The sequence below is a fragment of the Pongo pygmaeus genome, chromosome 8, assembly GCF_028885625.2.
Source record: "Pongo pygmaeus isolate AG05252 chromosome 8, NHGRI_mPonPyg2-v2.0_pri, whole genome shotgun sequence".
Taxonomy (NCBI): domain Eukaryota; kingdom Metazoa; phylum Chordata; class Mammalia; order Primates; family Hominidae; genus Pongo; species Pongo pygmaeus.
This window is the reverse complement of record NC_072381.2, coordinates 138720460-138738764: the sequence shown is the minus strand read 5'-3', so window position 1 is coordinate 138738764 and position 18305 is coordinate 138720460. Positions and strand designations below refer to the sequence as shown.

General features: G+C 54.9%; 1 protein-coding gene across 5 annotated transcripts in view; it reads right to left on the bottom strand.

Annotated features, from left to right (window-relative positions):
* KNDC1 (kinase non-catalytic C-lobe domain containing 1) overlaps positions 1 to 18305 on the bottom strand; it is a 70377-nt gene that overhangs the window by 46319 nt on the left and 5753 nt on the right. For 2 of the 5 annotated variants that reach the window (XM_054504007.2, XM_054504008.2), the window contains exons 2-4: positions 16212 to 16410; positions 15492 to 15550; positions 25 to 171 (exon numbers count right to left, since the gene is read on the bottom strand). In XM_054504007.2, the coding sequence (XP_054359982.1) occupies positions 25 to 171; positions 15492 to 15550; positions 16212 to 16410 (405 nt within the window). Of the gene's footprint in view, positions 1 to 24; positions 172 to 2651; positions 4656 to 13945; positions 14419 to 15491; positions 15551 to 16211; positions 16411 to 18305 lie in introns of those variants that run through there. The other 3 variants (XM_054504009.2, XM_054504010.2, XM_054504011.2) reach the window with 3 other exon arrangements.

The following is an 18305-nucleotide window of genomic DNA, read 5'->3' as shown; positions in this document are numbered from 1 at the left end:
GTGGCCCAGGGCAGCCTCGCTTACCTCGAGGTCCGGCCGGTCCCTGGGGTCCTCCGCTTGCATCCGGCTCAGCAGCGCCTCGAGGTCTTGGCTCAGCCTGGGTTCCAGTGTGGGCTCTGCCACGTACTCGAGGGCAGCCTTCAGCGTGGCCCCCAGAGAGTAGATGTGCGCCTGTGGGCACGACAGGCCGTCAGCTCCAGAGTCTGTGCGTGTGCGCCACCCCGACCGCAGCCACCACTTCTCCGGGCCAGGAGCTCAAGTTTCAGGGATCATGAGATTCCTGAGGGGAAGCAGCGCCCGTGCCCACGCGGCTCGCACCCTCGCCGCCACCCTCGCCGCCCCCGCCGCCACCCACGTCCACGCTGCCCGTGCCCATGCCACCCACGCCCTCACCACTTGTACCCACGCCACCCATGCCCTTGCTGCCTGTGCCCACACCATCCGTGCCCACACTGCTCGCACCCACACCACCCATGCCCTTGCCGCCTGCGCCCACGCCACCCACGCCCACACCACCTGCGTCCACACTGCTCGCACCCACGCTGCTACTCACGCCACCCACGCAGTTGGGCCTAGATCTGAGCTGGCCCACGGCCCCACCCCCTGGGCTTTCTGCCCACCGCAGCCTTGAGGGGCACAGACTCCTCTGGCTGCCGTGCCTTTCAGTGTTTAGATTGAAAACTTCAAAACTTCAAAAACTGGATTTCAATAGAAGGAACGATGGGTTTTTCTTTTTGTTTGAAAGTCTGGGTTTTCCTCCCTTGCCTGAGAACGTGGGCTCTGCACTAGGTCCACCCTGGACACGGCCTCACCGCAGGCCTGGACACTTCTTCCCAGGATGGCTGCCTGTGGGGCTTCACCTTTCCCACAAGAGGAAGCAGAACCCAGAGCAGCTCAGGAATCTGCCTGGGGCCACGTCACAGGTCACACAGCTCACGTGTGGAGCCGGGACCTGACCCAGGGCCTGCTCTGCCCCCGCACCTGTGCTCCAAGTGTCCACTGTAGTCCAGGCTGGCTTAGTGGACACGCGCCCACGTCCTGGGCTGGCTAAGTGGACACGCACCCGTGTCCTGGGCTGGCTGAGTGGACGCGCACCCGCGTCCTGGGCTAGCTGAGTGGACATGCACCTGTGTCCTGGGCTGCCCTGGCCCCAGGCCTCTCCCTGGGTGGTCTCAAGATACCATCACAGAACCCTGAGACCCGCCTCCCCAGTCTGTCGTGAGGTCCAGGGTGACCAGCGGAGTGTGCAGTCTTCACAGAAAGCCCTGCATCCCGGGGCCCCAGGCTAGCTGGTCATCCTGGCCGACTCCCCCTCTCTGTCAGGGTCTGTCTCAGGGTCAGGATGCAGGGACCCAGCCAGATCCCAGGGCCCTTGACTCCACCTGAGCCCGGCTCCAACCACTATCGAGCCCAGCTCCAACCACTATCACCAAGCTCATCCAATTCTGCCTCAAACTCCTTTTTCTCCTGAGATGTCTTATTTGAACAAGACAAAGTGTCACAGAGAAGAAACCAGGAGCACCCAGCACCCCACACTTTCTTCTCTGGGGCATAAACTGTGCCTCGCAGGTGGCTCCACTTTCACAGTCTGGGGGGTGTGTGTGTGTGTGTGTGCGTGTGTGTGTGCATGTGTATGTGTGTGCGCGCGTGTGTGTGTGGATGGTCTTGGGGCCTCCTGGTCTGGACACGGGCACACATGCAGACATATACGTGCACACCCAGCACACACAGACAGCCGGACATGCATCTCTTCCTTCTCCCGAGCTGCGCTCTGCCTGCATCCTGGCTTTTTCACGGCATGAATCTCCTTCCAGGTCAGGAACCCCAGCTGACCTTCTTTGTCCCATGCCTGGCCCTGCCTCCCCGCAGGCCGTTTTCTGCTTCTCCTCTACCCTCTCCCTCCTACACCCTGCCTGGTGCCCTGGGGCAGCCCACCTGGCACACCAGCCAGGCCCCCGGCCGCTGGCCATCCCCACAGACTCGCTGCTGTGCACGCGCCTCTGGTAGGGGACCTGGCACCTCCCCGTCCCCTCACGGCTCGCCTGGCACCGGCCCCAGCCACTGTCTCTGCCTTTGCATCTTGGGCCAGGAGCCCCGATAGCTGCTCTGCTGCCAACTCCTGGGGTCTCCTGTGCCATCCTGGGGGGACCTGCCACCCTCTCGTGCCTGGGCCAGGGTCCACCTCCCTGGGGGACCTGTGACATGCATGTTTGGGCACAAAGGGTCTGTCCCCTCCGCTCTGATGCTGCTGTGGGTGCATCCTGCGTTCTGTTGTCATGACTGACACTTCAGCGGGTGCCCCGTGCGGCGTCAGCAGGTGCCCCGTGCGGCGTCAGCGGGTGCCCCGTGTGGCATCTGTGGGTACCCCGTGTGGCATCAGTGGGTGCCCTGTGTGGTGTCTGTGGGTGCCCCGTGTGGCGTCTGTGCAGCCACATCAGGTGTGCAAAGCCTCAATTCCAAGAAGGGGGATGCTGGGTCCCAGGTCACCTCCACTTACAATTCTGACAGCTGCGACAAACCCTCCTGATAAATGACCGTCCGGTTTACTCATCGGCCGCAGCCAGTCTCCACGGCTTTGCCAATCTGTTAGAGTAAACTCACTCGTCGAGTTAATTTGCATTTTTGTAATTATGAATGAGACCAAGCATCTGTTCGTATCTACTTGCAGTTTTCATTTTTTCCTCTGAATCCCCATGCAAGGACTGTGCTCTCTCCGCTGAGGTAGGACTGCCGAGTGTCCCTGCGCATCAGGGCTCGCCTCAGCCTGGGCGCCGCACACATGCTTGCTCTGTCTGTTGCCGGCTTCTAACATTGTTTATGTGCCTTCTCACATCCAAGAGCTCTAAGCTCTAATGTGTGGAATCTGACCTGTTTATCTTCAGCAGCTTTGTAGGAGGATGTTCTCCACCCCAAGGCGACAGGGACAGCTTTCCTTTGTTTCTGCTAATATTTTATAATTTTAAAATATCCAGACCTAATCTGTTTGAAGCCTCACCCTCTGGGGTGTGAACTTGGAGAGCACCCTCCGGCTGGCACCGTTAAGGAAGGGCTCCTCCTGCCCCTGAGACGCTGTCCTTGCAGCCGCGGAGCCTCTCATCCCCAGGTCTCTGCATGGCCGCGGGAGAGGGGCCCCTCGGAGCCCAGAGGACGCAGTCGGCCCTCGAGGTGCAGAGCTGTACGGGGCCTGCCTTGCACCGCTGCAGGGAGCTCAGCATTTCTGCCTTCTGGAAGCTTCTGACCTGAAGGACGGTGCGCCCTGAAGGAGGGAAACACAACTGTGTGCCACCCGTGGGGGTCAGGAGACAGCGATACATGGAGAAACAGATTTCTGTGAGAAACTGTGCTGGAATCTGAGAAACTGCAGTATTTCAGCCACCGGCTAAGAGCAGCCGTTTGAGTGAGTTCCCTGGGGGTCATGTTGCCAGGAAAGGCTACTCTCAGGAAACAAGGACATCGGAGGCCCCAGGGCAGCAGGATGAGGCTGGACCGCGGGCAGGCGTCTGGCAGAGGAAGGGAGGGTGGGGCCCTCTCTCCAGGCCTGTGTCCCAGAGAACCTGGGATGCTGTCCGGGGAGCACTGAGTGGCCCTGCCTGGCTGGGCTTGGCCATCAGCGGAGGGGAACAGGCTGGAGGGAGGCCGATCAGGTATGAAATGATCACACCTTAGGCCACAGGGCAACGGGGAGCCGGGTCAAGGAGGCGGACGTTGCAGCTTCCTGCTCCAGGCCTCTGTGTGGTCCAAAGCCTGCAGCTCCCATGGCGCCTGCGCTCGCGACGGGCGTCCCGGTGGCTCTCGCCTCAAGTGGGGACAGGGCCTGGCCACCCGCGTGAAGTGGACGTGAAAACTTCCCCACGAGATGCGATTCCTGAGCAAACGCAGTCAAGCCAAATGGGCTTCAGTTCAACACTGGTTAAAGTTTTTCTCCAAATTGAAAAGGCCGCCTCTCTAGGGGGTAGGAAGCGGGTTACACTCTCCCGAGTCTCACTTCAGGAAGCCCCTCCTCTGCTCTGCTGGAGATTCTTGGATCAGGGTCCAGGTCAGCCCTGGGAGGCTCTTTGTGGCCCTGGGAAGCAATTCCACTGGACTTGAGGTGACTGGTTCAAAGAAGAATTGCTGGCTGCAGCACTCAGCGTGGTGGGTCCGCTGCAGCCCGGGCCTCAGGAGGACACTGTGAACACACACCTGGGGGCTCCCAGGGCCGCCTGGGCCCAGACAGGGCCTCACTGGCCAGGGCTCTACAGACAAATGGCTGATCAGATTTGGGGCAGGAACCCCACAGAAGGGGCTGGAGCGTCCTGCAAAACCAAGAAGTGGGTCAGAGCCCAGCAGAGCTGCATCCCAAGGACCGGGGTACCTTCTGAGCTTCAGCTGGAATCAGCAGAACAGACCAAATCCCATCAAAGATGTGCGAATCTTAAATTCATAAGATCATAAAACCAAGCTCACTGGTCCGCGTTGGAGGATGCTGGGACACTCACTGCCTTGAAAACGGGTGGATGAAGAGGAATCGAGCCTCCCACCTCTGTCCGCACGGACTGTCTGCTGTGGCTGCCCGGCGTCGATGAGGGTGGCTCTCCTGACAGCGGGAGCCCTGCTCACGAACCAAGGCAAGGACTACCGTGGCGGCTCCCAGGATTCATGGTGGCTGCTGACGGCTGTCAGGGAGCAGACGCCACAGGCCCCCGACAGGCCCTGGTAGGAACCTGAGTCCTATGGCACCCCTGACTGTCCTGGACCTGGCCTTAGGGACAAACCACCAGGTTTTCAACAAAAACCACAAGGAAGAAAGAGAATCGGGGGTGTGGGGTCATGAGAGACTCAGGAGGCACGGAGGCAGCCGGGTGTGTGGATCTCACTCAGATCCCATGGGGAAATGGCTGGAAGAGCAAGATTCGGGCAGCAGAGGGGGGACCGGAACCCTCAGTCCATACCCACCCAGGCTGGGAGTGGCTTGAACGTTTCCAAGTGTGGCCGAGGCTTTGTGGTTACATGTTAAGAGGGGCCTGATCTTTTAGGGGTAAATCTGAGGCTGGGTGGAAAGTATTCCTTGAAACTTGCTGTAGTTTCACTTAATGTAGCTTCACATATGCTGTTCTTACTCTCTTTTCTGTATGTTTAAAATGTTTCATCGTGAACATTAAAAAATAAAAAGCACTATCCACTGAAAGCCTTGTACTCACCCAAAGACTGAGGGTCAATCCAGTGCTGCAGACACGCACCATGCTACACACATGTGCCTGTGACACGCAACACGCTACATGCACGCATGCACACACCACATACATGCACACACACTGCACACACATGCATGCTACACACACGATACACTCATGTGCCTGTGACACATAACACACTACATGCATGCACACACACCACACTGCACACACATGCATGCTACACACACACACCATGCTACACATATGCTCGTGACACATAACACACTACATGCATGCACACACACATTACACCACAAACATGCACACACCATAGTTCATACACAGGCATGCTACACACACCATACCACACACGTATGCACACCATGCAACACTCATGTGGCCACAACACACCATAGCACATGCATGGACACACACCATATTACACACATGTGACTGATACACACCACACCACATGCATGTACACATCATGCAACACATGTGCTCATGACACACTATGTGCATGCACACACATTACACACGTGTCCATGATACACACCATACTACATGCATGCACACATAGCATACATGTACAAGATGCATACCATATTACATACATGCACACCATCATACACACGTGTGGTTGAAACACACTGCGCACCATACTGCATACATGTGTGCACAACCCACTCACAGACATAGCATGTCATGCACGTACACATGGGCATGACACACCACACTACATGCATGCACACACGACATAGATGCACACAGACATATGCCATACCACATACATCTGCACACAAAACACACACTATATCATATTGCATGCATATGCACACACCATGCACACACACACTCTACTACATACACGTGCACATGACACCCACTATACTGTATACATGTGCACAGAGACACAGACACACAATTGGACATGGACATGGATACATTCTCTGCCAGGCAGCAGCTGCATGGGTCCCCAGCAGAAGAGGGTGAGCAGAGGTTGGCGCACAGCTGGGTGATCTGCTGTGGGCTGGGTCAGCTGCCATGCAGGGCAGCAGGGAACGTAGACTCAGATGGCAGAGGCTGCATCTGAATTCTGGCCCTGCCATGGCCTGACCAGGCCAGCTCGGGCACGTCTGCACATTTCCGAGCTGTTCTCAGCTTGACTGTGGACAGTGTTCTTGCAGAGTGGGCAGCAGCATTCTCGGCTGTGGCCAATGGCTTGAGCAGAATAACCCCAGACGGCACCTCCCTCAGCCTAGACGCAGGGGGGCTGAGCAGCACCAAGCACAGCCCAGGTCTCCAAGGGATCTAATACCTGGAGAGCACATTAGCAAAACTACAGCAAGTTTCAAGGAACTGGAGCGGGGTCAGCCTCTGTGGGCTATGGGTCGGGGAGGATTCCATGGAGATGTGAGTGAAGCTGTGAGAAGACAAGAGAGGACACTCAGGGCAAAGATGTAGTGGCAAAAGTGTGGACCAGAGGTTCGAAAACCCGGCCGAGCATCCAGACGGCCAGGGCCCACTGCACATATGCGTACCAGGCACTGCACACACAGAGGGCAGGAGACCAGCAACAACCCCCCCGGAATCATGCTCTCAACAGTGATTCCCTCAGCCTTGAGAATAGAACTTATCTCCATACCACACGGAAAGCCAGGGTATTCATTCCTTCCCTCTATTCCCCTTTGTTTCCATCCAGGCACCTGGAACCCATCCGTCCACCCATCCATCCACTTATCCATCCGTCTGCCCATTCCCCATCCACCATCCATCCATCTGCCTATCTATCCATCCACCCATCTAACTACATATCCACCCATCTATCAACCCATCCTCCACACATCCACCCACCCATCTATCCTCCATCAATCCACCCACCCATGATCCATCCACAAATCCATCCATACATCTGCCTGTTCATCCACCTATCAATCCATGTATCTACCCATCCACCTATCCATCCATCCACCCATCCATTCACCCACCCATCTATCTATCCGTTCATCCATCCATCCATCCACCCATCCATCCACCCACCCATCCATCCACCCACCCATCCATCCATCCAACCATCCACCCACCCATCCATCCATTCACTCACCCATCCATCCACTTAACTGCCCATCCACACGTCCATTCACCCATCCACCCAGCCATCCATCTACATATTCACCCATCTACCTACCCATCCATCAACCCATCCTCCACCCATCCGTCCTCTACTAATCCATACACTCATCCGTCCATTCACCCATCCATCCACACATCCATCCCTATCCGCCTGTTCATCCACCCATCCACCCACCTACCCATCCTCCACCCATCTATCCACCCACCCATTCATACACTCATCAATCCATCTGCCTGTTCATCCACCCATCCATCCATCCATCCATCCAACCATCTACCCACCCATTCATCTACTCATCTATCCTCCACCCAACCATCCACCCACCCATCCATGTGCCTGTTCATCTACCCATCCATCTACTTACCCACCCATCCACCTGTTCATCTACCATCCACCCACCCATCCACTCATTCATTCATCTACCCATCCACCCACTCACCCATTCATCCACCCATCCATCCTCCACACATACATCCACCCACCCACCCATCCATCCACTTATCTATCCAACCACATGTCCATCTACCTATTCACCTACCCACCCATCCACCCACCCATCCATCCACATATCCACCATCCACCTGTCCACCCATCTATCCACCCACCCATCCATCCATTTGTTCATCCACCCATCCATCCACGTATCCACCATCCACCCATCCACCCACTCATCCATCCACTATCCACCATCTACCTTTTCATCCACCCATCCACCCACCATCCATTCACCCATCCACCTATCCATCCACATATTAACCATCCATCTGTCCATCCACCTATCCACCTACCCATCCATCCACATATCCACCATCCATCTGTCCATCCACCCATCCACCCACCCATCCATTTACCCATCCATCCACATATCCACCTTTCCACCCATCTTTCCACCCACCCATCCATCCACATATCCACCATTCACCCATCCACCCACTCATCCATCCACATATCCACAACCTACCTGTTCATAATCCCATCCACCCACCCATCCACACATCCACCTATCCATTCACATATTAACCATCCATCTATCCATCCACCCATCCATCCACCTAACCATCCATCTGTTCATCCACCCATCCATCCACATATCCACCATCCACCCATCCACCCACTCATCCATCCACATATCCACCACCTACCTGTTCATAATCCCATCCACCCACCCATCCACAATCCACCTATCCATTCACATATTAACCATCCATCTATCCATCCACCCATCCATCCACCTAACCATCCATCTGTTCATCCACCCATCCATCCACATATTAACCATCTATCTGTCCATCCACCTATCTACCCACCCATCCATCCACATATCCACCATCACCTGCCCATCCACCCACCTATCCACCTATCCATCCACCTGGCCATCCACTCATCCATCCCTCCATTCATCCATCATCAATCATCTATGCTCCAACCATCAATCCATTTATTTAGAAAATAACTCAGCAAATAACCTTCTGGTTAGTTATTGGTTGACACTGCCTGCTACACACCTGGTATATCAGCAACCTTCCCACTCACTGCCCTTCGTTCTGTGTTGGAAGTTCCCCGTCTTCATGTAGTGAACCCTACTCAACCTCAGGTCCCAGTTTAAACTCCACCTTCTCACAGTGGCCTCTGGAGGCCTCTGATGCAAACAAGAGCCTTGGGGCCCCATTCTCACGTCCCAGCATTATTGGATCCCCAGCCTGTGGGTCTCACATCAAGTCTGTCACTTGTGTAGACCAGAACCAGCAAGAGGCAGGACCCCACTCACCCTGCTGTCTGTGAGCCCAGACACTTGCTAAGCCTGCATGTCGTGGATGAATGCCAAGAAAACAGGCCAGCGATGGGGGAGGGGTCGGAGTCTTCCAGGCTGGGCCACTGGAGCCCATGGATGCTCAGGGCAGCGGGGTGGAGAGGGGAGCCTCATGGGGTGGAGGCTGGAGAAGTTAAGAAGAGAATGAAAATGACACATAAAAGCCCTAGTGTGTTTGGAAGTTTAGAGACGACTGTTGGGAATAAATGCTTTCCATGGCCACATGGAATAAATCTCGCACCTGTGACACTGGCTGGAGGACTAGCCACCAAAGGTAAGCGCTGCATGAGCCCACCCACCCACAGGAGGCACAAAAACAGGAAAACCGCAACCTCTGCTCTGCGCTGTCCGGACAGTGACGCGGGGAACAGGCAGGAGCTGCTGCCATCCATCTGGGTGCTGCTTACACAGATGTTCGGTGTGAAAATCCATCAAGTTGTATGTTTGTGATATATGCATTTTTCTGCATGTATATCTCAATAAAAAGTAACAAAAAACCAATCTGTTCACATTGTTAAATAACTCAGGGACTAAAGAAGAAATCCCAGTGGAAATAAAAAAAATCAGAAGGAAATGATCATGCAAACATTATGTGGCAAACTCATAGGATGCAACAAAACCTACATGTTGAGGAACATTCACAGCCTTAAGTACTCTTACTGATATTGGAAAGGAAGAAAAGCTGAAAGCCAATGACCTAAATGTCCAGCTCAAGTCAGAAAAGGGATGGATCCTAAACTCAGAACAAGGAAGAAAAGAGAGAATGAGAAACAAGAATCAATGGAAAAGAAAACACAGACAGGCCAGAAGAGCAGACGGGACACAGAGGAGGCTCTTTGGAAAAATGAATGAACTAAACCCCTGTGAAACCAAGAAGAGAAAGCACAAATTAACTGTCTAATCAGAGAATCGGGGTGACCTGCAGCTAATGCAGCGGCCGAAGAGGAGAGCACCTGCAGCTGAAGGCCAGAGATTTCACAAACATAAAAAGTAGACCCACAGCTGACTCAATAAGAAACACCAGAGATCAGTCCTATAACTATTTTTTTAAGAGGTGGGGTCTCACTCTGCTGCTCAGGCTGAAGTGCAGTGGTGTAATCATGGCTCACTGCAGCCTGGAGCTCCTGGGCTCACGCAGACCTCCCGCCTCAGCCTCCTGAGTGGCTGGGGCTACAGGTACATGCCACCATGCCTGGCTAATTTTTAAAATTTTGTGTAGAGACAGGGTCTCACTTTGTTGCCTAGGCTGGTCTCTAACTCTGGTCTTCAAGTGATCCTCCTGATTTGGCCTCCCCAAATCTCCCTGTGCTGGGATTATAGGGGTGAGCCACTGTGCCCAGCCAGTCCTGTAGCTATTAAAAACTGAGCAGTAGTTAAAAATCTTTCCTAAAGAAAACAGGTGGCCCTGTTTACCAGACTTTCAAGGAACAGATCATCCCATTCTTAAATAAACAGGACAAAGAGAGAGAGGGGGTGCTGCCTATACAAGATTAGAACAATCCTGAGGCCGGTGAAAACATCAACAAAATGGGAAATCGCCAGTCCACTCCAATATGCGCAACAACCTGAAGCAAGCGTTAGTCAATCAAATTAAACAGTGTATACGAAAGGCAAGACACTTGGCCAATTTAGGTTTTTCTATGTAAGAAAGGATGATTTAATATAATAAAATAAAGATGTGAATATGAAGATCTTCAGAAAAAAATTAAAGGATCATGTCAAAGGATGCAGAAGAAACCTCTTGTAAAATTGACACACACACATGCACGATAAAACTCTGCATTGAGGGGGACTGGTGGTGGAGGCGGGCGCCATTCTGGATGAGGAAGGTGAAAAGCGCTCTTTTTAGAATGGGGGATGGGGGGAGTGGTCAGTTTCTCCCTGAGATGAGACAGTGCTGAGCCTCACACTGCTTCTGTTCCAAGACTCATTGCTGTTCCTTGCTGCATCGAGTAAGAGAAGGAAGGAAAACCTGCAGCAGGACCATCGGACAGGAGGAACCAACACTTGTTTCTTTGTCAGTGATTGATCAGTTAAATAGGAAAACTAAAAGAATCTGTAAGTTACTAGAAATATTTAAAAAACTTTAGCAAGATGGCTGGATATAAAATAAAGATACTAAAGTGAATTGTGGCCAGACACAGTGGCTCACGCCTGTAATCCCAGCACTTTGGGAGGCCAAGGTAAGAAAATCACCTGAGCCCAGGAGTTCAAGACCAGCCTGGGCAACATAACAAGACCCTGCCTCTACAAAAATAAAAATAAAAACATTAGCTGGGTGTGGTGGTGTGTGCCTACAGTCTCAGCTACTTAGGAAGCTGAGGTGGGAGGATTGCTTGAGTTCAGAAATTTGGGGCTGCAGTGAGCTATGCCACTGTGCTCCACTCTGTCTTGAAAGAAAAAAAAGTGCATTGCATTTCTGTAGACTAGCAACAAACAAACAGAAAAATGTAATTAAAAAGAGGACAATACAATTGGCCAGGGCCAGTGGCTCATGCCTTTATCTCCAGCACTTTGGGAGGCCAAGAAGAGAGGATCACTTGAAGGCAGGAGTTCGAGACCAGCCTGGGCAACAGAGTGAGACCCCATCTCTATAAAAATTTTAAAAAATTAGCTGGACATGGTGGTGCCCACTTGTAGCCCCACCTACTTGGGAGGCTGAGGTGGGAGGATCACTTGAGCCCAGGAGGTGGAGGCTGCAGTGAGCCGTGACTGCTCCAATGCACTCCAGCCTGGGTGACAGAGCGAGACCTGCCTCAAAACCAAAACAAAACAAAAAGAGGACAATGAATTTTAGAATAGAATCAAAAAACATCACATTCCTGAGGAAAATCTAATAAACTATATCTAAGACCCCTACAGCAAAACTTTACAACGTTAAACTAACTTCAGGTGGATCAAATGTGAAACAAAGCTTAAAACTCTTCGTAGAAAATATCAGTGACTATCGGCTCAACCTTGAAACGGGAAAGGTTTCTTGTGAAGGTTAGACCCTAACAGTAGAAGAAGCATTAAAACATTTGATTATATTAAAATCGAGCAACTACTTTTCAGCAGAGGACACCGTCAGCCAGCTTTTCTCTGAGTGTGGCTCAAGAGGTTAAACTCTTCCTGTAATGATGCCGAGACGGCATTTGCCGCGGTCACTCTCATTCCTTCATGAGTGGACAGTGGAGTTAGGGCTGAGGTTGGGCTTGGGGTTGGGCTGGGGCCACGTGATGTGATATCACAGCTGACTGAATGCAGAAGCTGCCATGAAAATCCAGGCGTTTTCCACAACCCAGACGTGAAAGATTTACAAATATGCTACCCAATGCCACTCTTCTCACTAATTTTGGAGAGAAAAATATTCTTCATAAAAATGTTATGTATGTTAACATGCAATGGGTATTGTGATTTTTAAATGAATTAATAGATAACTTAAAATGTCTTGGTTTTAATTCATAACATCATAAACATGAAAAGACAGAACGCACATAAGCAAACGCTCTTAGGGGCAGACAATACTTTTTAGGGTTATAAACCTTCACTGGAGAGGCACTCCTCACCCACATACCCTATGACGCAGGAAGGAGACGCAGCGCAGTGCTGTCCTGTGTGCGAGACCCCAGGCCCCTGCCACACCTGTGTCCTGCAGGAGCCAGACCCCAGGCCAGACCCCAGACCCCTGCCACATCCACGTCCTGTGGAAGCCAGACCCCAGACCCCTGCCACGTCCACGTCCTGTGGGAACCAGCGATCCTCACATCGTGTTCTCGGGCTTGCAGTTGGGGGAGTTCCAGGAACAGACGTACGTCCACCTGACCCACAAGCCACACTTCCTCCTGGGCACGCACCCTAGAGAAACCTCGCCAAGATCTGTTCTTGGTGTACACACCAGGAAACATCTGCGCACCCCTCGGTCCCCCCACAAGCGGGGATTTAAATGTAGCATTTCACCCGACGGGATAACACGCAGCAGGTGCCACATTACGGCCACACAGTGCTCTGCAGATGAAGTTTAACAAGAAATACACAAAAGGAAGTCCCAGAAGATCACAGATGGCCTCAACTCTTTTCAGAAAGTTGAAAACGGCGCCGATGAAACAATAGGACTTGGAGGAACGTGCAACGTGGATAAAAATGAAGGAATGCTAGTCCCACGGGGGAACCACGGAGTAGGGGGCTGGGCACGGGCTGGGCTGAGGTCATGTCCAGGTCTGAGCTGGATTATGACATGACTAGGAACGCAAGCACAAAACTAAAACTCTCTCATGTGCACCAGGGATCACAGCCACCAGGCCACGCGCCGCATCACAGCCACCAGGCCACGCGCCACGTCCCGGCCACCAGGCCACACACCGCGTCACGGCCACCAGGCCACATGCTGCAGGGAGTTGGGTTCTGGACACTGGGGTGCACTAAAACATAGGACCCCGCAGCAGAGGCCTCCTGGGGCCCTGCCCACCTCCCAGGGCGAAGGGCTCCAGCCTCACTTGTTTCAAAGTGGAAGCAAGTGGGGCGCGGGAAGTCATCCCCAAAACTCTTCTTTCCTTGTTTTTGAGACAAGGTCTTGCTCTGTCGGCCAGGCTGGAGCACAGTGGTGCCATCTCCACTCACTGCAGCCTCGACCTCCTGGGTTCGAGACATCCTCCTGCCTCAGACTCCTGAGTAGCTGGGACCACAGGTGTGCACCAGCATCCGGCTAATTTTTGTATTTTTAGTAGAGACGGGGTTCGCCATGTTGGCCAGGCTGGTCTCGAACTCCTGGGCTCAAGCGATCTGCCCGCCTCGGCCTCCCAGAGCGCTGGGATTCCAGGAGTGAGCCACCATGCCCAGCCCCCAAACTCTTCTTTCAAGGTCAAATTTTAAGGTCATGACACAGCTGATGGGCTTTTATTGGGAAGATCTTTGAGTTCCTAGTTACTTGTTTATTTGTTAATGATTGCTTTACTTTCTCTGCCCATGGGCTTCGTGACAATGGGCCACTCCCTGCCGGGGGACAGAGCCCAGCCTGATGGACTGATGGAGCCTGAAGGCCCCGGGGTGACTCCGCTCCTTTCCAGCCGGCCACACAGGTGCTGACCCTGAGGCGCTGGGCTGCCGTTGCCCGACTCCTCCCACACAAAGGGTCCCTGAGGGGCTGCACGGGGGTCTGCTCTAGGAGCAGCAGCTTCTATGACTCTGCCGGTGAGGCCCCCAGGGTGGCCCACGCCCACGCCTGTGCCCAGGAGCTGTGCCTGGAGGCCTTGTGTCTGAAGAGGCTGTGAGTGGCCCAGCTGCTAACTCCCTCGGAGGAGCTGTGATTTCCCGCCGATCATCACTGGTCATTTTGGTCACTTTTAACATGTTAAGGGCAGCAAATTTGCATTCCAAAAAACATACTATAAAATGATAATGATGACAAACGTAGCCAAAGCCTCTGCCCACAGTCCGAGCTGCCCACAGAACCCACAGTCCGAGCTGCCCACAGAGAACCCACAGTCCGAGCTGCCCACAGAACCCACAGTCCGAGCTGCCCACAGAACCCACAGTCCGAGCTGCCCACAGAACCCACAGTCCGAGCTGCCCACAGAGAACCCACAGTCCATGCTGCCCACAGAACCCACAGTCCGAGCTGCCCACAGAATCCACAGTCCGAGCTGCCCACAGAACCCACAGTCCGAGCTGCCCACAGAACCCACAGCCCGAGCTGCCCACAGAACCCACAGTCCGAGCTGCCCCACAGAACCCACAGTCCGAGCTGCCCCACAGAGAACCCACAGTCCGAGCTGCCCACAGAACCCACAGTCCATGCTGCCCACAGAACCCACAGTCCGAGCTGCCCCACAGAACCCACAGTCCGTGCTGCCCACAGAACCCACAGTCCGAGCTGCCCCACAGAGAACCCACAGTCCGAGCTGCCCACAGAACCCACAGCCCGAGCTGCCCACAGAACCCACAGTCCGTGCTGCCCACAGAACCCACAGTCCGAGCTGCCCACAGAGAACCCACAGTCCGAGCTGCCCACAGAACCCACAGTCCGAGCTGCCCACAGAACCCACAGTCCGAGCTGCCCCACAGAAAACCCACTGTCCGAGCTGCCCACAGAACCCACAGTCCATGCTGCCCACAGAACCCACAGTCCGAGCTGCCCCACAGAGAACCCACAGTCCGAGCTGCCCACAGAACCCACAGTCCAAGCTGCCCACAGAGAACCCACAGTCCATGCTGCCCACAGAGAACGCTGCAGGGGACGAAGCCGGGTGTGCCCCAGAGGCCGTCCCTGTGGCCCAGTGAACCGGGCAGCAGCGGCTCCCAGCCAAAGGCCACTTGCAGAGGCCGCCCCAAGGCAGGTGCGTTTCTGAGTTAACAGCAGAGGCCACCTTAGAGGTAAGGGGGGGCGTGGCACGTTACCCCCACCTGCACTTACCTCAAAGGTGTTCCCGGTCACGTCGAACTCGGGGGGAACGAAGGCACCCTCAGGGTCATCTTGGGGAGGAGAGAGAGAAGGAGAGAAGGCTTTGGTCACACCTGTGAACCTGAACCCGCCAGCCGGGAAGGGCCTGGAGGGGGAGCGGCCCCAGGTCCCCTCCCCACAGACCTGGCATCCCCAGACCATTTTAGGCCACGAAAAAGGGAAATCAGCTCCTTAACAGTCATGGTAGGAAATGGGTTCCAAAGTGGAAGAGGGAAGGGTTCTACCGCTTTCCCAAGAAGGAGGCTGAAGACATTCACCAGGGAAAATCAGCTCCCGGGCAGGGGCCACGCAGTGGGAGCAGCTGACCCACCGAGGCAGGGGCGTCCCACCCTCCCGGGCCTGTGTCCACTCACAGCAGGGCAGGCGGGACTGGCCCAGGGGAGACAGAAGAGGCGCACGACCTGCCCTTAGGGGAAGTCCTGAGCGGAGGGGGCCCGGGGCGGGCCGAGTGTCCCTCTGGTGTCTGAGGGTAGGCGTGACTGCCCTGGCACAGCAGGCACCCCCACGAACCCTCGGCCACTCTCCAGCCTGAGTCCCTCCCGAGGAAGAGAAGGTCTCCACCGGAAACCTGGGTCCGGGCATGCTCCCAGCATCCGCTCCGGCAGAGCCAGTGCTCACATCCACTCTGAAAGGCACCTCCGCCCCGCATGCCCGCCGCCACCACCGCCTCACCGCTGAGCTGCTCCATGAAACACACGTTCCCGCTGGTGTTGAAGGCCAGGGTGTCGGGCGTGATGCACAGGCTCTGGAAGATGGCAGCGTGGGCCACGCTCCGCATGGACAGGCTGCACTCCAGGCACACAGCCCAGGCTTCCTGCTCGCTGAGGCCGCGGTCCCGCAGGGAGAGGATGTCAGCCAGAGACACGTTCTCCTGCCAAGACAGGCCCTGGCCGTGAGCCCAGTAGGACCCCCAGCCAGGCCCCGGCACCCCCACCGAGACGATTCCCTGGGGAAACGGACGACTCGTGGCAGCATTTCAACGCGTGGGTCAGGGAAAGGGCTTTAGACCACGTCTCATTTTGTTTCAAGAGTCGTCCTGCTGTTCCCTGGACGTCAGAGCCATGGAACATTTGGTGGCACCATCGGCGTGCTGCCGGGAGCAGGTGTCTGCTCCTGGAGCCTGGGCACGGGGCCTTCCTCCTGGAGGCTTGGCCAGAGCTGCTGGGTCACCTACTCCGTGGGGCACCCCTGACCCTGCAGGCTCACGGCTGGACTGGCCTGTGGAGGCTGCCAACAGATGAGCGAGGCGACGGAGTGGACATCCCCAACTGTGGACTCGTGCAGAGCTAATGGGGCGTGATCCTGACACACTCACACGACGTACAACCACACGCGCTGCCAACATTTGTTCCAGGCAGTTCACACGGAGGACACAGTCACAGCGGTTCCCTCCACGTGGCCCGGCCGCCCCCGTGTGGGCTCACCTCCAAATCCGAGTGGGCTCCTGGACTCCGTGAGGGCTCAGTTGTGATCACGATGGTTGCCACCAACACCCACACCCCCAACGAACATGCACACGCACAAACATACCCACCTAGCACACGTGTGCTCACCCTCACACAGACACACACATCCCCATACATGCATCCCACGGACACACGCCAACACAGGACACGCTTACATAGTAACACTCAGACAGACACACGCCAACACAGGACATGCTTACATAGTAACACTCAGACACACGCCAACACAGGACACGCTTACATAGTAACACTCAGACAGACACACGCCAACACAGGGCACGCTTACATAGTAACACTCAGACACACGCCAACACAGGACATGCTTACATAGTAACACTCAGACACACGCCAACACAGGGCACGCTTACATAGTAACACTCAGACAGACACATGCCAACACAGGGCACGCTTACATAGTAACACTCAGACAGACACACGCCAACACAGGGCATGCTTACATAGTAACACTCAGACACACGCCAACACAGGACACGCTTACATAGTAACACTCAGACAGACACACGCCAACACAGGACATGCTTACATAGTAACACTCAGACACACGCCAACACAGGACACGCTTACATAGTAACACTCAGACAGACACACGCCAACACAGGGCACGCTTACATAGTAACACTCAGATGCTGGTGCAAGGCGTGTGCACACTCACAGTTCCATCCGCTTCACACACACACACTCATGCAATGAGAATAGACATCCTCATACACACACCTCACACTCACATACATACTACACGCCACTGCACACATGCCTAACACTGACCACATGCACGCTCAGACACGTATACCCGCACACACCCATTCCCATACTTGGTGCACACACCCTCACAGGAACACACAAGGCTGCACAATTCACACTTGCACGCACCCCAGAGTATGGAGCTGAAGGCCCTCTTGGGTGTGCTGCTCCCTGGCCGGGGCACCCCATGTGCAGGTAGGAGGGGTGGCTGGGGGCTGCAGCCTGGACACATGTGGGTGGGGTCAAGCAAGGCTCTGGACACGGGGCCTCGGAGGATGGGATGGGCAGGTGAGGAGGAAGCAGAGGCCCCTTCTGCCCCATCCCTGGCTCCCCCTCTCCCCCAGTGCACAGAGCGGCGCTGGCTCTACTGGTGCCACTGGGCTGATGTCCTGAGAGGCACCTCCCGCCTCCAGTCCCCCTACCCTGCCCCAGCGGCTGGCACTGCAAGAGGCCCCCCAGGCACAGGAAAGGGATGAAGGGCTCAAACCAAAGCAGGAGGCCAACAAACGACGGGATCAGGGCACGGGCACCCAGTGGG